The sequence below is a fragment of the Moschus berezovskii genome, chromosome 10, assembly GCF_049115385.1.
Source record: "Moschus berezovskii isolate FMDL1 chromosome 10, NW_MosBer_1.0, whole genome shotgun sequence".
NCBI classification, from domain to species: Eukaryota; Metazoa; Chordata; class Mammalia; order Artiodactyla; family Moschidae; genus Moschus; species Moschus berezovskii.
In genome coordinates, this window is record NC_142469.1 from 38,882,589 (window position 1) to 38,902,677 (window position 20,089).

The following is a 20,089-nucleotide window of genomic DNA, read 5'->3' on the forward strand; positions in this document are numbered from 1 at the left end:
CAAATTGCCAATCTACCTCTAAGGAGGAAGGCTGACTACACACCTCTGCCAGGATATGTCACCACTGATGCAAATGAAATATGCTCTTTATCTTAAGCAACAATTGTATATTTTCAGATGGGCCGCAAGACATAGTTTTAAATGAGGATTAAGAACAGCATGAATGACAGAAAGGAATTAATAACTGTTGTCAAAAATTAACCCTTTTACCCTTGAAAGCCACTAAACAACAAGTGAACTTTTACCTTCACAAGTGTTTCCATTTATTTGTGTCAAAATTCTTTTCTTCTACACAGAAAGCATCAAAAATTTTAAATCTTATCATTGGTACTTTGTTTATTTGATAGTTACACAGTCTTAGGGTAAGAACTTTTCACTGTAGCATACTTTGCAGTCTTTATAAACATAATTTTGCTCAATTTTCTGAGAACATACATCACATTACAGCAGGCAGAATCAGAGGCAAGTCTTCGCTCTAGTAAATTCAGTGAGCAAGTGAGGGGGTAGCAAATGTCCTGAGTGACGATCTGATGGGGGCAAAAAGCAGGTCCCTCAGCTTCAGCAAACACCACTCACTGGGGTCAGCTTCTCACTAGGCAGCCTCCATCGTATCTGCCTAAGAAAGTAGGTGCTTAAAAGTGTTCAGCTTCAGCCACACCCCTCTTTCTAGGAACTGACACATTACCTGGGGAATTTGGCTACTGGCTAGGAAGGTAGAAGGCAGGACTCAGCTGTCCTCAAAGGACAAAGGGAAGTATGGGGCTCATGATGGGGGCCACTGGGAATGAATTTAGAAACCAGAGGTTATTTAAGCATCTTGAATACCGAGTGAGAAATGATCTACAGACCAGTTTTTCAAGTTGACAGATAAGGAATTCCTTGGAGGTTAGAAGAGAAGGCTGAAATAAACTACTGGAACATGTTCTTTACTTCTTTTTTTCTTTGTTACTCTCTCCGTCTACCCTCCTCACCTGGTATATTTACACAGTAAACATCTTCTTGATATGTTTGCATGTGAGCCATCCTCTCCACAAAGGTGAGCCAACAATACCCTCCCCAAGAAACTGTGTTCCCCAAGGTCCCGCAGATTTCCACAAGTTCCCCCACAAATTGTCACATGTTAACATTTACTGGAGGTGTCTCCAATCTGAAGTCATAATATCATATTATTTCCATAAGGTTAAAAGATGATGTGATGACCTTGAGAAATGTGATGGGAGAGGAGCAGAGTAGGAAGTGGACATACTTCAGGAGGCTTGCCTGGATCTGAGAACTACCTTCAATATTTCGTTTGTTCCTAACTGGGAGAATAAGTCTGTCATTATTATGAATTAGAATGAAGTTACTGTGCATCTCTACTTATCTACGAATAGACATTTTAACAGTGTGTCATTTTTATTACCAGTTTCTACAAATGCCCATTACTAAATACAGCTGGACATTGTTAATTATATTCATCTGTCTTTGCACCTTAAAAATAAGAACTGACTTAAATATACTGTGGAAGATATTTTTTCAAATGCTAATAGAAAATGAACTTTAGTTGAAAAGAATGCAGAAAGCTTTATGCTCTGATATAATAATGGATCCTGCTATTAGTCAGCCAGCAGATACCCAGCAAATGCCTCTAGAAGTTTAGCTTTAGACTTTACTACATAAGCATTGAAATTTATTTTATACTGAATTTCAGGAAACTGTTTCTTCTTTAACTTTCAAAAAATTTTGCAACAGAGCACAAAGTTTTATAACTGAGAAGGATCTTTGGAATCTTCAAGTATGGTCCTTCCATTCACCTAGGTATCTCCCCCTCAGTGATAGGAAAAACTTCTGCCCTAGAGAAGTGGTTGATGACTAATTACTGAAATGAAATGGTGCTAATAGAAAATATAACACTGAAATGAAAGAAACTGCATATGATAGGCACATTCTAGGATTTTCTTCCTTGATTCTGAGTTTTAAATAAAAAATAAACTTTAGTCTTTTGAGGTTTATTTTACCACCTTCTGATAATGTACTATCAGGGAGATGGTAAATAATTAATTGGAAAGTCCTGAATCGATGTTAGTAAACATTTGTCCCTCCTATAAATCAGTCAATTATGTTTGATTATGCAGATTTCTGTTTCCCACGAGTGCCATGAGATTCCCAGCAAATTGAGATATGGAACCAACATATCAGAAAATCAATAGAGAAGTATCTTTAATTGATACCTTGTCCTTAGAAAGGCATCCTTGGTACACAAGGTGTTGAGCGCTGGGGAATTCTGGAAGAAGTGTTCCAGTTTTTGAGCTAAGCGAATATTTACGAGTGAAGCCACCCTATAATTTAAAAATTGAAAAGAAATAAATCATTATCAACTATTTGATAATGACAGACAATTCTACAACATACAATTCTAACAATATAGAAACCTACAAAATTTCATTCTTCTTTATCTTTCAAACCATAACAAGTCAGGAGGTTTGGGTAAATATTTATTAGATCAAATACCTGGATAAACTAGATATTTCAGCAGAATTAACTGTTGCCAAATCATACATAGATTCATAATCAGGGCATTTTTTTTTTACTTTGGATTTTAGTTTTAAACACTTTCAGTTTTCACAACTTTTAGAAATTTTAGTTCACAAGTTTACATTCGTTGCGTTCCGTCGCTCAGTCGTGTCCGACTCTTTGCGACCCCGTGGACTGTAGCCTACCAGGCTTCTCCGTCCATGGGATTCTCCAGGCAAGAATACTGGAGTGGGTTACCGTTTCCTTCTCCAGGGGATCTTCCCGACCCAGGGATCGAACCCGGGTCTCCCGCATTGGAGGCAGATGCTTTAACCTCTGAGCCACCATGTCATTCGTTAATGACATGTTTTAAAAGATCTACTTTTAGACTACTGAAATTACTTTAATATGAAAGGGTTAGAAATTGCCAAATTCACTTATGAATTACCAAATCATTTATGGATTAAATAAATGAGATTGTAAGAAGTTTAATTCAGAGATAATTAGTGGTAAAATTGTGATTGAAGCCTAACTCTTCAGATTCCCAAACTAGTACTCAGGATTTTCGCATCTCCACCTCCCTCCCTCTGCCAAATTCAGGTACTTGTTCTCTTTTGAATCTTTTAGAAAGCACCCTTCAAAGGTTGGAGAAGCAAATAGCAACCTACTCCAGTATTCTTGCCTGGAAAATTCCATGAACAGAGGAGCCTGGTGGGCTATAGTCCAAAGGGTTGCAAAGAATCAGACACGACTGAGCCACTAAGCATCCCCTGGTAGTTTTCCGAAAATCAGAAAAAGTGACATATAAGTAACATATAATACTGCAATTCTAATGTACCTACAAGAAACCCACACATAAAGAGAGAGTAAGAATACATAGTCATGACGGATCCAGAGCCTTAGCAAAGGCTTCCCAGATGGCTCAGTGTTAAAGAATCTGCCTTTAGCACTGTTAGGAGATGTAGGAGATGCAGGTTGGATCCCTGGGTTGGAAAGATGCCCTGGTGGAGGAAATGGCAACCCACTTCAATATTCTTGCCTAGGAAATCCCATGGACAGAAGAGCCTAGCGGGCTACAGTCCACGGGGTTGCAAAGGGTCAGATGACTGAACATACACGCACACACTCATAGGCCACAACTGATTGTTTGGTTTTGTTTGTGGAGAATGCCTACATATATTAACATTGATGAATTACAAAACCTAATGTTGAATGAAACCAGAAAGTCATAGAAAAAGTGAATCCATTTTTATGTAGGAACAATAATAAATAATGCATTGGTGATAAAAAATTGGACAATGATAAACAATATATAATATTTACTATTTTTATGACCAACCTAGATAGCATATTAAAAAGCAGAGATATTACTTTGCCAAAAAAGGTCTGTCTAGTCAAGGCTATGGTTTTTCCAGTGGTCATGTATGGATGTGAGAGTTGGACTGTGAAGAAAGCTGATCGCCGAAGAATTGATGCTTTTGAACTGTGGTGCTGGAGAAGACTCTTGAGAGTCCCTTGGACTGCAAGGAGATCCAACCAGTCCATTCTAAAGGAGATCAATCCTGGGTGTTCATTGGAAGGACTTATGCTAAAGCTGAAACTCCAATACTTTGGCCACCTCATGTGAAGAGTTGACTCACTAGAAAAGACTCTGATGCTGGGAAGGATTGGGGGCGGGAGGAGAAGGGGACGACAGAGAATGAGATGGCTGGATGGCATCACTGACTCGATGGACATGAGTTTGAGTGAACTCCGGGAGTTGGTGATGGACAGGGAGGCCTGGCGTGCTGTGATTCATGGGGTCGCAGAGAGTTGGACACGACTGAGTGACTGAACTGAACTGAACTGAATCATTTTAAAATATACAGTTCAGTGGTACTAAGTACAATCATCACTACATTGCTTAATATTGATGGTATACATTCATAAGTGATAAACTTTAATGAATGACAAAGGAGTAATTAACACCAAATTCTGTGAGCAGTAATGTTTGGTAGGGACAGGAAGTGATTGTGGTGAGGGCACAAAGAGGACTTTCCTCTTTTAAACAATGAGGTAGGTCATGAGTTTTTAATCTTATGGCTTATTTTAAAAAGTCCGTGTGTGTGCATGTGTTACAATAATACATTTCCCAATAAAAATGTTAGAGTGCTATGGAAACACATATTAAGGAATGGAGTATATGTCTTTTAACTATTATTTAAAACTCTCATGTTGATAAATAATTGTTTTGTGATAGAAGCATATGGAACATCAACAGGGGGAAGAGTGCCTAAAGAAAAAAATTCAAAAATTAAATTTGTCTGGATATGTTAACAAATGTGTACAAAGCTGGTATAAATCAAATGATAATATTCTGTCCAGAACCTATAACACAAAAAGAAAGGAGAGATTGGTAAACTGGGAAAAATTAGATGTTCATTTTAATTCCATTAGTAGGTTTTCTATTTTAATTGCAGTTAATGAGGTGCCAAATCTTAGTCCATCTATGGAGGTCTGTTTCTTTTTTTTTTTCTCTCAACTGATGACTTCACTACTCTTGAACGATTAAGAATCTTATTTCCAAAAGAAAACAAGAAGGAACCTATAGAAAAGAAACAATATGATTAGAAGTAAGAGGGTCTGATTTATGAGGAAAGATTAAAGGATTTAAGCTGCACAGTTTGGTTAAGTGATGACTAAAAGAGAGCATGATAACAGTCTACAAATATTTGAAAAGCATATACCAAGGAGGGAGGATTTGCTATTTATCTTGGTACAAAGTTGTTAAACTGGTCATGAATGGTTGATATTAAGGAGAAGGCTATCAGGGAAACTTCCTGGTTGAACTGTATGAAATCAAGGGACTATTCCCTTAGGAAATAATGGCAACTACATTACTAGAGCCACTGAAAACAAAATTGGACCCACAATGGAAGATTCACAGGAAAAGTTTTCTTCGACCAAGACAAAGTATTAAAACTAGGTTTCATTTGTTTGTTTATTTCTGGCAATTAAAGGGTTCTGAGACTTTCTTTAAGGTATTTTTGAAATGTGAACCACTATATTTATGAATAAAACATTTTAAACAATCAAAATTCATACTGCTGGCTGATAATGATTCTTAATTTCCTTTCCACGTTTTGTTTTGCTTTTGTTGCTATTGATTTTGTTCACTTTTATATTATGAGCCATTTAAAACTTAAAAGAAGGTATATATAAAAAGTAATAAATACTCATATTTACCATCTTGAGACATCAGACATTTGAAATACTAAAGTGGCCTCTGTTGCCCTCTCTAATTTCATTCCCATCCCCTCATAAGGAATAATTAATGTTCTGGATTTGGTTTATATCATTACTATACAAACCTTTAAAAATTTGCCTCATATGTAAATGCTTTTAAATAACATATACTATTGCTTTAAAACTGGTACCATATAGTATGCATTTTTCTACATTCAATGAGCTTTTTTCACACAACTTTTAAGTATTTGAGATGAACCTAATTTGATTCTTAAGGCTATAGTTCACTCATTTCCAAAGCAGTGTAGTATTTTCTTAAATATAAAAAATTTTATTTTCCTACTATATCATAATAGAATTTTATTTTTTTGGTATTCTGAAATTATAAACAATACTGCAATGAACATCCACATACATGCCTTCTTGTGCACAGTGTGTGTGTGAACTTTTTGTTTTATTAGGTATTGCCCCTTCTACCATTTAGAAAAGCTTCTTAGCTCCCATTCTTAACAAGGCTACATTTTAATAGTTTTAACTGCTGCTAGTTCAGTAATAGTAAAATTATTACTAATTATGATTTTAATGTTCATTTTCTTGATTTAAAAATAGATATATTTATTGGCAGGGTGGTATTCAAAATGTTTATTGACTACACATTATAGAGGGCTTCCCCAGTGGCTCAGTGGTAAAGAATCTGCTTGCAATGCAGGAGCTGCAGGAGACACAGGTTCAATCCTTGGGTCAGGAAGATCCCCTGAGGAACGGCATGGCAACCCACTCCAGTATTCTTGCCTGGAGAATCCCATGGACAGAGGAGCCTGGCGGGCTACAGTCCATGGGGTCACACAGAGTCAGACACGACTGAAGCGACTTAGCACACGTGCACACACACATCATAGAACCCGGTCAATCAGAGCAGGCACCACGAGCACCAACACTATGTATGCATTCTTTTTCATCTTGGTGACTTGCCTGTTCGTATACTTTACTGTATTTCTATTGGGTGGTCTTTTTATTGGGCTTCTCTGGTGGCTCAGACAATTTTTATTATTGAGTTGAACACACTGTAAAACAGTGCTGTCTGATAGAACTTTCTGGGATGATGAAAATGTTCTATTATCTGCACTGTTCAAATACAATATTCACTAGCCAGCACTTGAAATGTAAATAATGTGACAAAGAAACTGAATATTTTATTTTATGTAATTAAGTCATTTGTGGCTAGTGGCTGCCATACGGCATAGCATAATATTTGTAGATATTAATCTTCTATAACTTATATATGATATATATCCAGATTTATGTTATACATTTTACATATTTGAAGCCATATAAACATATATGTGTTTTTGCATCCTGTTTTTCTTCCTAACACTTTTCCATGTCATTGTCTTTAATAAATGATATGATATTCACTCCTGTAAAAGTCTTACAAATTATGCAACCTTTTTTTATTATTAGCATTCAGATTGATATGTTTTACACTGTAGTCAATAAGAATTTTGTACATAATATTTTGTTTGCATTTTCTATTATTTCTTTATGTGAGATTCATACAAAGGTGAAATTAGTGGGAGAAAGAGTATGAACACTTCTAAGATTTGAACATGGATCTTGCAATGATCTTCCAGAAAATATGTTCTGTCTTCACCAGCAGGATATGAAAGAGCTTATCTCACCATAAGAGATAAAAAATTATTATTTATATTTGATAATTTTTATATTTAATTTTTATATTTGATAATTTCATTATTTAAAATATTAACTTAAATTTATTTAGTAGTTCATTTTCATGCATTTATTGGCCTTTTCTTCCTCGTGTGTTTTGTCTATTCAAGTCTTTTATAAAAATTGTTACTGAGGTCCTCCTATTTTTTAAAAGTTGATAGTATTTTTTCATGTAGTAGAGATATTATCCTATTGTCATATTTGCATGTGACAATGGAATAATATCTTCCCATTGTCTTTTTTTTGACATCAGATTTTGTATATGACTCTTTGGTTTAGAGAATTTTTCAATTTCATGTTTTCATTTTTTTCCCTTTGAAATTTCTTAAATTGTTTTCATGCTTAGAAAGTTATTCCCCCTTCAGAAATGAGGTAGATATATTTCCTTCTAATCATTATTTTTGTATTTAATAACTTATATGAACTTCATAAAGATATGAGCTTTAGGAATTTTTTTTTCTAAAATAGACCATTTTTCTAACATCATGCCCTGAAGAATTTTATTTATTTATTTGGTACTCTCTCTTCTTCCATAAAGGACTTATGACAATTCATTGAAAAATACTTCTTCCTTCATTGGGTATAATGTGTCCTTGATCACACACTAAATTATTACGTACACTTAGGCCTTTTTTCAGGTATCTAGTCTCTGCTGTAGAGTTGTTCTACCTATATTTGATTTAGTATAATAGTGTCATAATTTTGATATCTGCCAGACAAGTCTCCTTTGATTATTCTTCTTTATACTTCTCTCAACTATTACTGCCTATATATCCTTTGGGCATGCTCAGTCACTGAGTTGTGTCATACTCTTTGCAACCACAAGGACTGTAGCCCGCCAGGCTCCTTTGTCCATGGAATTTTCCAGGCAAGAACACTGCAGTGAGTTGCCATTTCCTATTGCTGGGAATCTTCCCAATCCAGGGATCGAACGCATGTCTCTTGAGTCTCCTGCATTGGCAGGTGGATTCTTTACCACTGAGTAACCTGGGAAGCCCCATATATCCTTTTTAGATGAAGTTAATTTCCAAAAATAACTGCTCATTCAAATTTTTAAATAGAGTATTAAATGTCTAAATATAAGGAAGAATTGACACAGGGTAGCCATTCCCTTTTTCAGAGGATCTTCCCATCCCAGGGATTGAACTTGGGTCTCCTGCTTTGCAGGCAGATTCTTTACCATCTGAGCCACCAGGGACGCCTTTTCTTTTGATTACTCCCAAATATTTTGCATTTCTGCTGTTTCCTGAAATTTACATTTTACAATGTTCTACCTTTCCTGTCTTCCCCAGAGACTGTCCCCACCTCTCTCAACAGGGAATCTGTGAGAAAAGTTCCTGAGAAAACAATTTTAATGACCATTTTCTCAGTTCTCCCAAGGAAAGCACTTGGCTAGTACAATTCCAGATGCATAAAAGAGCTCATTCCCTACATACAATGGATGCCTTGGGGCAGTAAGACTACATTCTCTCTGGAAATCCTGACTGAGAAGAGCTGGGACTTCAAAGTTCTTCAACTTCTACTACCCCCTACCAAGATTTCACTCACAGAAAATGACCGGACTGTTGATACCTCAGAGAGGAAATGAAAACCACCAAACTATCTCAATTTCCTGCCACAAAATCCACAAACCCACTTCATCTGAACTAACCCATTCCTCTTTCCAGTTTTAATGAAATAAATGTCCTTCTCTCTAGGGCCACTTCCTCCACTCCAAAGCTCTTCCTTGCCCATCTCTTCAGTGACCCTGTACTCTCAACTCTCTTTCACATCTTCAGTCTCTACTCTTTATTATGTTTTATCAACATTAGAACCATAGTTCAGTCTTCCTTCTGAACTGATTGTCAAGCCCACCCCTATCCTAAGTTTTCTACATTCAATTGCACTGCCCACTCATTTCACAAATCAATCAAACCCTAGCTCTCTCACAAATCAATCAAACCCTAGCTCTCTCACAAATCAATCAAACCCTAGCACTGAAAATGCTCTCCCTGCAGTTATGATCGGTACTTAACTTATTCCATAGACCTTTTCCAATCCATATCTTGATGACCCTTTTGCACCATTTGATAGCAGCAACCATTCCCTTCCCTTGGAAGCACTCTTTTCTCCTGGCTTCTGTGCCACTATGTTCTTTCTCTTCCCTCTCTGGATTCTCCTCTTGTTCTTCTTTCCCACTTTTCACAACTCTTTTCTCAAAATGTTTTTTTCTTCTCATTTCTTTTCTCCCTAAATGTGTTTACCCTTTACCATGACTTCAATCACCATCAAACTAAATACCTAAATCCTCTCATCCAGTCATACATATCCAACTGCTCACTTCAAGTATGCACTGGATATTTTATAAACACATCAAATATTTGTTGTTGTTCAGCCACCAAGTCGTGTCCAGCTCTTTGCAACTCCACAGACTGCAGTAAATCAGACTTCCCTGTTCTTCACTATCTCTCAGAGTTGGCTCAAACTCATGTTTGTTGAGTTGGTGATGCTATACAACCATCTCATCCTCTGTCACCCTCTCCTCTTCTCACCCTCAATCTTTCTCAGGATCAGGGTCTTTTCCTTGGTGGCTTCCCTGGTGGCTCAGACGGTAAAGAATCTGCTTGCAGTGCAGGAGACATGGGTTCATTCCCTGGGTCGGGAAGATCCCCTGGAGAAGGGAATGGCTATCTACTTCAGTATTCTTGCCTGGAGACTTCTGTGGACAGAGGAGCCTGGCAGGCTACAGTCCATGGGGTCACAGAGTCAGACACAGCATCAAATATAGCAAGTTCCTAACTAAGCCCTTCGTCTTTCTGATCTTTCTACCTGCTTCTCTTCCAGTACTTCCTGGCGAAAATCAGTCATTTCTCTCCATCCTTTGGGCTTTTATGCTTGTTTGGATATTTTCTTATCCAGACTATCCATGTATCTATAGCATGATGCTCCTTTTGTGTGCCTTCCTGTTTGCTGGTTTTTAGTATTTGGCAACATTAGAGACATTTTTGGTTTTCACAGTGAGCTGGAGGGAGAGCTGTTGGATCTGATGGATAGAAACCAGAGACTCTGTGATGTTGAAATATTCTACAAATGCACAGGACATCTCCCACTACACAGAATTATCTGGCCTGAAATGTCAGTGGTACTAAGGCTGAGAAATCCTAATCTATGTTCCATCTGTCTGGACCACTCTTCTCCTCCTCCAAAATCCTGCTTATCTTAGTTCTCAGTTCAGTTCAGTCGCTCAGTCGTGTCCGACTCTTTGTGACCCCATGAATCACAGCACGCCAGGCCTCCCTGTCCATCACCAGCTCCCAGAGTTCACTCAAACTCATGTCCATAGAGTCAGTGATGCCATCCAGCCATCTCATCCTCTGTCGTCCCCTTCTCCACCTGCCCCCAATCCCTCTCAGCATTCTATCTTTAAATATCATTTCCTGTGGGAAATGTACTTAATCACTTATACTAGGTTAACCCTCAAGACACTCTTTATAATTAGTTTGATTACTTGCTCAAGGTACATTTTTCTGCTGCACTATACAGGATCAAACTTATCCATTCACAATTTTGTTCCCTCATACCTATAATACCACATATCTATCAATTAACATTTCAACCATGGTTTTAAAAAATAGAATTTTATTTTGAACTTGTAAGAAAACAAATACATCTCAGTTTCCTTAGCTGTAAATTGGCAATATTATTACCTATTTTCCCTACCTCACCATTCTTAATGCTTAAATGACCTGAAAGATGTGAATATTTGCACTGAAAGTCTCACATCCTGAGCAAACTGATGGTTGGTCACTCCAAATACAAAAAATTTTTTTAAATTTCAACTTTGTTAAACAAGTATCTTATCATAATTTTTAAAAAGTATTTAGACTCACTGGAAAAGACCCTGATGCTGGGAAAGATTGAGGGCAAGAGGAGAAGGGGGCAACCCAGAATGAGATGGTTGGATGACATCACTGACTCAATAAACATGAGTTTGAGCAAGCTCCAGGAGATAGTGAGGGAAGGGAAGTCTGGCATGCTGCAGTCCATGGGCTCACAAAAAGTCAGCCATGACTTAGTGACTGAACAACAAAAAGAGTATTTTTGAGCCTTTAGAAAGCCCTTAACTGTGTTCATTTATATAACAATCACAATAATTATACTCTATTATTGCTTCAGGTAGGTTTAGAAAAATAGGCTGTATAGCCTAATTGAAAAATTATTTTTACTTTATTAACAAAACCTATACCCGAATTTTTATTGTGCTCTTCTAAGGAGGAAGAAGTAGACATGAAAAATATTTTTCTTTTACTCGATAAAGTGAGGCTTGCCACCTGCATGCTGTACCAGCTAATGGACTGATGGTACCACCAGCTCTTCAAAACAGTAGAAGGAACACCTGAGAGAAATGATTTAAACTCCCTATTGACATAAACTTCAGTCAACTGAAGTGTATTTCTAAGTCAATATTTTCGCACTTTCACAACTGTTTATCTAATAAAGAGCTATTATTTCATTGATTAAAAAAAAGCAATCTGGAGGATTTTATTATGTAATTAGCCATTAACTGTACTAAAAGCACTTGTGGGAAGAAATTGGTCATTTCAGAAGATTGGGGGGTTTTATATTATTTCTTTATATGTTTGCATCATTTCACCAAACTAATGGAGTTACAATTTACCTCAGGTCCAGATGGGCCACACAACACACTGTCATGGGCCTAGGGTTCTGTGGCACCTCCTTTAATGATTAGTTAACTTGAGGATAATGAAGACCTGATCATGTGCCTAATTAGCCATGCAGTCTCTAATGGTAGTTTAACTCATTTAGATAAAGTCAGTTTGTTGATCTGTTCTTTGGTTGGGAGTGAGAAGTGGGAGGGGAGTCTACAAAGAAAGTGTGTGTTGGGTGAGAAAGTGTGCGCTGTGTGTGTGGTGGGCCCTTTCTCTTTAGCTCCCACCTCTGCCACACCCCACCATCACCCCCAGTGCAACATGACACACACACACACACATACACACATACACGGTAAAACATCACAGCATAACATCTGGGTTTTTGACAACTATTAAAGGTTTTGTCTAAATAGGTGGTATATGTACTCCAAACACCAGTTTTTTCCATATCTTCAGCTTTAGGCTTTTTTAAAATTTAAATAAAAATTTCTTGGATCAATGGTGGTCTTTTAAAAAACACTCTTTTTCAAGTATCTAATATTAGGTGAGAATAATTGAAAAATTCCCCCTGCTAGGTTAATTGGAGGTTCAATAGGTCCATGTAAAGTATCATTAGTTGCCCCAAATCTAATTTAACTCTGTCTGAAGTGCTCAGCCATTCATGGGACTCTAAATAAATAACATTTATTTCTATATTTGCCAATAAGGATGAATAACCCTATTGTTAAGCTTGTAATAGATATTATAATGATATACAATATAAATGAAAATAATTCTTACCTCATTCTTCAGCTTGCTTCCAGAAAACCTTAAAAATCAGAACATTTTTCAGTAATTAAAAATACATGTATAGTTATAGCTATCAAGGAAATGCAGGGGACCTACAAAAGTAGTAACTTTATACCACGACTAGTGAAATAAATCTAGAGAAATGCGTTAGATTTTCAAAGGGACCCAAGCCTCTAAGGGAAAGTAGGATAAAGGATATTGAGCAAAGTCAGGTAAGAATTGAGACAATGAAGGCACACAATATTAAGTATTTGTGTGTTCTAGCCTGTATTTCCACTTCACAGCAAGCAGTGGTTAATAAGCTGCCATTAAGTTCTCTATAGTATCTGAGTTCATCTTAGTATGACTCAGGTGACTGAAGTTATTTGCTTTTCCACAAGATATCTTACTTTAAAAAATAAATCATTCTTTTGAGAGTTAAAAGCAGTTCTTGGTAAATCATACCATAAAGAAATTTCAGATGCAGATTTAATCATTTGGAGTTCTAATATTTTAAGAAATAATAATTGCATATTATCACTGATTTCATTGGATGCCACCTTACTGGTCAATAACATTCTCCTGAGAGTTGATGGCAGATTACAGCAACACGATCTTTATATTCATTTGTATTTTTTCCTGCACAGAGACTCAGTAGCTGGGGTCAGAAGCTTTATCATACTAAAGTAAGCTGGTATATCAGAGCATATGTGGCTAGAGATAAATAAACTTTTCATTCTTGTAGGATACTGGCCAAAACATCTTTAAAGCAGGTTATCACATAGGAAAAAATACATTTTCTGCCTTTATTTTATTGAATCTAGCTTGAAAATCAATTTAGCCTTATAAGTAAATATTAATTTAAAAGCAATTCTGCTTCCCTGGTTTCTCTTTTACATCTCTCTGGGACACCTGGCTCACCATTAATTTCTCATTAATGAATGCAAATTATATAAACTGTCCAGTCATTGTAAGTGTCCATACAAAGTTAAAAATTAAGGTCTGATGCTTTAAGGAAAACATTTCAATAAGCAAAATTAGCAAGTCATTTTATTTGATATATATTATTTAAAGACATTCAGAGAACTTGTCTTGAAGACAGCAGGACTCTACCTTGTCAGGCCTTTTCCAGAATAAACGGAGTGGTAATACGCACTACTCTCTTTGATGCCAATCCCATAATAATGATACCTAGAACAAGAACCAGCTCTGTGTTAATATAGTTTTCTTGAAGTAGAAAACTAAAGTAGAATTGACATGAATCACAGGTAAGAATTGCAGTCCCGTGATCATCATCTTCTTTTCCTGACTTTTTTCAAGTAGCATCTTAATGTGTTTAATCCTTCTGTAACAGTAACTAACCCTACTTATGGTCATATTTCTAGCTATAAGCTTGAAAAAAGAAGGAGAATCACCTACTGCCAATCCCCTCAAACCTCTAAAAAATTAGGTTTCAAAAGCCAGAAAAAGAAAAAAAATTGTGATTGCAGGCATTTAACTGTAGGCACTTAAATTTGTAAATGTAGACACTGGTTCTAAGTATATCCAGTGTATCTATCTACAAATTGCTTGGTTCAATTTGAATGTGGTCAACTGAAACAGAAAATGGTGGGTCTTCTTCGTAGTACATCTATTGAATGGAGAAGAATGTGACTTTATGTGTGGGGAAGACAATGATGTCATGTATAAGAATATGTACAAAGCATATGACCCTTTAAAAGTTATTTTCCTCAGGAGGAGTGAAAAGCCCAATTCACTGTCATTTTCACTTCAAGTTTTTGTGCAACAGTGGGGAGAAAACAACTGTGTGAAATATGAAACATGGAATGTAACAGTGTGACGAACAATTTGTTATCAGTGTATCTACGGAACCTGAGACACAGGCAAATGTAGCATCCCATGGAATCTCAAGCTGTACCTCATTCTCCTCAAGTGCAGAATCCTGACTTACTTCACACTCAAGTACAAATGCTACACAGGGGACACAAACACCAGTCGGACATTGGGTACTTAGGGTGGCCAAAGTCTGCTAATTTCTGCCTTCACTTTCCCTTTCTATCTCTGCCTACCACGCAGCACCATTAAATATTTGGTTATCTACCATTTCAATTTGCAGTCATCTAAAATCAGGGAAGGAATGAAATAAAAGGATAAGGGGGCTCCCAGTAGACTTCAGTGTAATCATATTTAAAAATTCATTTCTTAGCATCTCCATCTGAGTTTAAAGTGGAGAAGACAATGGAGGATCTATGCTTCAAGGCCCCTTTGCTGACCTCAATAATAAAGAAGGGACTTGGCAGAGCAACTCTAACCCTAAATGTTTTCAAGTCTCAGGATAAGAGTACAAATGGAGGCCCACAGGCCTTATACCTAATTACTTAAAATATATAAATTGAGTGAACACACTGTGAAACAAAATGTCCCTGTCCTTCTGTCTTGACAGTGTATCGCCACAATGATCTGGCAAGTAGGTCTGAACTTAGAATGCCTAGACTCCTGAAGTTCCATGAGGAAACATGGTGGTGTGAGAAGAGCCATATCCACCTCACTTTTCTCCCCAGCCTCTGCTCCTCTGTTCACTGTGAGGGGCTGCTCGAGATCATTCCAGCCTCCACATCCAAGACACCTCCACCCTCACACACACCTGAACAGCTGCCCCTGAGCCACCCAGCGGGTCTATGTCTCTTGAGGAGGGATGAGGGAAGAGCCCTATATAGGGCCCAAGAGGCAGACCTGAGGCCGTTTGGAGTTCTTGGGCCCCATGTACTTAAAGTGTGGGCTGGAAGGGGCATGTGGTCTCCAGGTGGGCACATCCATACAGGCTGTGAATTCCTTGTCTCCTGAGGAGACTAGCTGAAAGAGGGCAGAAACAGAGCCCTCTGTAAGTGTGAGTCCCGGAGATGGCTTCTCACCCATTAGGTTTCATGGGCAGGATAGTGGTAGAGAAGATGCCTCTAATGACACGGGGCCATTTGAGATGGAAAAGAAAGCGTTTCTAAATATGAAAAAAATTACATAATTATAATAAGAAATGCTTCAGAAAGAGCTGTTCTATTTGATCAAGGCAGTGAAGATATTTTATGAGTGTAGCAGACTTGGAATAAGTTTTCAAGTCTTCGGTTTTGGCCGAAAAACAAAAACAGTCTATTAACCTAAAGAGAATAAGCTCCATTTTTACAGTGAGAAAATAACCCTCTGGTAGATAAGGGAAAAGAACCCCTATGGTATATTGGGACAAAGAGAGAAATGAAGGAAATACGAAACTTAAGCAAACTCCAAAATTTTGAGTTTATTTCTCTAATTAGAAGCTAAAAGAAGAAACCTATTTAAATCATACATAAAGACATTACCAAAAGCACCTATAGTAATAGAAAATGATAAGGTAAATACCTAAAAACCATAACAAATGGACATATTTAGATGACATTCGGCCAAGAATTTTAGGATTAGTGAACATAAGTATGAAATAATTATAACTATTTTTCTTTTATTAGATTTTAGAACTAAGATACCAAAAGAAAATGACTTTGTATTGGGTTAAATAAAGCAAGAGATGCCTGAAAAAAAGAGAAATTATTACAGTGAAAATAAACTACAATTTCATGATCTTTTGCAAAGCTTGCTCTTTGCTCTATAGATGCCACAGTTCAAATAACTTCACTAACGCAGCATTGTAAATCATTATACTCCAATTAAAAATGAATTAATAAAAACATCATTGAAGCCACTGTCTGAAGCAATGCATGGTAAGCATTGCTTTAAAAGTTGATTGATCTTCCAGGTGGTGCCAGTGGTAAAAAAAAAATCCTCCTGTCAATGCAGGAGACTAAGGTTGAGAAGATTCCCTGGAGAAGGGCATAGCAACCCACTCTAGTTAGTATTCTTGCTTAGAGAATCCCATGGATGGGGAACCTGGGATGCTACAGTCCATAGTGTCACAAAGAATCAGACATGATGGAAGCAACTTGGCACTCAGCACTCATTCTTTTATATAATTTGACCTTCTTGTTTCTCATCTATAATCCTTTTTTCAACATGCAAGTAATATTACACCATGATGAAATGTTTTGCCATGTAAACTGAGACGAAACTATATTGCCTTCACATGTGGTAGACAAAATTTGTAAGACAAATCAAAGGGATAACCATGAGTTCAGCAAATATTAGATGGCACACTGTATCCTGACCACCGTGTGAGCTGTCAAGACAATGATTAAAAACTAGACATAGATAATCAACCAGGAACCCATATGTTTCTGAATTTCACCCTGGTTCATGGCTTCTTGAGCAAGGCTGCCTGACAGTCACAGAACAGCAACCACACTGAAAAACCCTTAGGCAAACTTTACTTTCATTTAAAAATATCACTTGATGGTCACTTTTTGTAAAAACTGCAACATCCTTTCAGTTCAGTTCAGTCGCTCAGTCGTGTCTGACTCTTTGTGACCCCATGAATCGCAGCATGCCAGACCTCCCTGTCCTTTCAGTTCAGTTGAGTTCAGTCGCTCAGTCGTGTCCGACTCTCCACGACCCCATGAATCACAGCACGCCAGGCCTCCCTGTCCATCACCAACTCCCGGAGTTCACTCAAACTCATGTCCACAGAGTCGGTGATGACATCCAGCCATCTCATTCTCTGTCGTCCCCGTCTCCTCCCGCCCCCAACCTTTCCCAGCATCAGTCTTTTCCAGTGAGTCAACTCGTCGCATTAGGACCCCCCAAAATACCGAGTAACATGGATTTGTAATTCTTCTTTTACTTCGGATTTTTAAGGAAATAACATTTTTATTATACAATTCATTTGTTCCCTATTTTTATAAAACAGCTATTAGTTTGCTTCCTCCCTTCTCATCATTAAGGCAGAATATCTTTAAAAATGGGTTTTCCTGGTTGTTTAGATGGTAAAGAATCCACCTGCAATGCAGGAGACCTGGGTTCGATCCCTGGGTCAGGAAGATCCCCTGGAGGAGGGCATGGCAACTCCAGTATTCTTGCCTGGAGAATCCCCATGGACAGAGGAGCCTGGCACACAACAGCCCATGGGGTCACAAAGAATCGGACACAACCGAGCAACTAAGTGCACACACATCTTTAAAAATAGAAGTATTTAATACCTCCACCTACAATGAGAATCAAGATGTTATATCTAAAAAACAATTTTTTAAGTAATGTATTTTATTCATAGGTCACATATAAATGATACCATCAACCAGATACACATTGACACCTGAAGAAGGTAACATGGTCAGCAATTTTCCGCTCTACAAGGGAGAAGCAGCCAGCCTCTTTCTCATTAGCAATGTCTCATAATTGAGACATGTTGCTGTACTTGAGCATGTTACATGAGCACAACCTTATAAATATGCTGGCCAACAAGGAACTAGTGAAAGAGTGAACACTCTTTCTTTCAAACATGTATCCAAGGCTTACTGTGTGCTAGGAGCTAAGGATTCAGAGACTGATGAGGGTTTCTGCCCTGGAGGAGTGGGTAGTCTTGTGTGTGGTGTGGGGACGCATGCAAAGAAAGAATTGCAATACCAAATTAACATGTGTTAAAACTGAAGCAGGTGATAGTCAATATTAGTATAAACAGTTACCACTTATTGAGCAACTATTACATTAAAGAATTTTACCTATACTTCACTTTGAAATTCCACAGAAGCATGCAAGTAAAGTAATATTTCCATTTCAAAGCAAAGTTCAAAAAGGTTATGTGATTTTTTGAACAAGCTGTGTGAAAGGTTATGAGTTTGAAGACAAAATTCAAACCCGAAGCTCCACAGAGCACTCTCTGTGAGACCACGTTACCTCCATACTCATGATACAAAATTACACTGCATATTAATTTAATTTATAATTAGAAATTCTTTGATGAAATATAGTTCAAACATGCTTGCACTCAGCAGACATAATCCCTCTTCAACTTCAGCATTAATCATTAAGAATTAATAGCTAACTTGAATCATTAAGAACAATGTCATTGGTCTGAATATTTCATATTTGAAATTCTATGTGTAAACAAATATACCCTCTAGAATATAAGCTCCCTAGAAAGGGAAATCAATAAATATTGAATAAATAAATTCACCACATGAAAAAAGTTAAAATAACAATGTGTCATAATGAAAATGCTATAAACAAGAATTTGTTTTAAAAAAGGCATGCATATAGTATCATACACTTAAATATAGCACAATTTAAAATTTGAGAGAGGTTTAAAAGTCTCTTGTCTAATGTGATGTGAGGAAATTGACTAACTCCTTTAACTCTACCACAAGTACTGAATGATTTAGGGAGACCTGGGTTCAATCCCTGGGTCAGGAAGATCTCCTGGAGAAGAAAATGGCAACCCGCTCTAGTATTCTTGCCTGGAAAATCCCATGGATGGAGGAGCCTGGTAGGCTACATTCCATGGGGTCGCAAAGAGTCAAACACGACTGAGCGACTTTACTTTCACTTTCACTTTTGTGAATAACAATAATAATAATAAACTATTACATTTATTGAATATGTAGTTTACATATAAAGTAAAGTAAAATAAATATTACTTTACTTGCAGGCTGCTGTGGAAATTCAAGGTGAAGTATATGTAAAGTTCTTTACATGTAATAGTTGCTTAATAAGTGGTAACTATTCATACTGAATAATAAAAAAGAGAATGTATCTCTTTCTGAGTTACTTGCTTTCCATAAATAATGTGTGCTTTCCTCCCTTAGTGCCTTTATCTTGTTGAGCTCTTCTCTGGGAATGCCCTTCTTCCTACATGTCCTCATTTGTTATCCGTTTTTCATGGTATCTTGCTGCTGCTGGTGCTAAGTTGTGTCAGTCGTGTCTGACTGTGCAACCCCATAGACGGCAGCCCGCCAGGCTCCCCCATCCCTGGGATTCTCCAGGCAAGAACCCTGGAGTGGACTGCCATTTCCTTCTCCAATGCATGAAAGTGAAAAGTGAAAGTGAAGTCGCTCAGTCGTGTCCGACTCTTAGTGACCCCATGGACTGTAGCCTTCTAGGCTCCTCCATCCACGGGATTTCCCAGGCAAGAGTACTGGAGTGGGGTGCCATTGCCTTCTCCATCATGGTATCTTCAGTTCAGTTCAGTCGCTCAGTCGTGTCCGACTCTTTGCGACCCCATGAACCACAGCACGCCAGGCCTCCCTGTCCTTCACCAACACCCAGAGTTCACTCAAACTCATGTCCATCGAGTCGGTGATGCCATCCAGCCA

The 20,089-nt window shown here is 37.6% G+C and overlaps 1 protein-coding gene across 1 annotated transcript in view; it reads right to left on the reverse strand.

The window, feature by feature from the left end:
- The window catches only part of RFX6 (regulatory factor X6), a 58,269-nt gene that overhangs the window by 20,262 nt on the left and 17,918 nt on the right, over positions 1–20,089 (reverse strand). The window contains exons 5-7 of the mRNA XM_055433067.2: positions 13,980–14,057; positions 12,879–12,906; positions 2,211–2,318 (exon numbers count right to left, since the gene is read on the reverse strand). Of these exons, the coding sequence (XP_055289042.2) occupies positions 2,211–2,318; positions 12,879–12,906; positions 13,980–14,057 (214 nt within the window). The remainder of the gene's footprint in view (positions 1–2,210; positions 2,319–12,878; positions 12,907–13,979; positions 14,058–20,089) is intronic.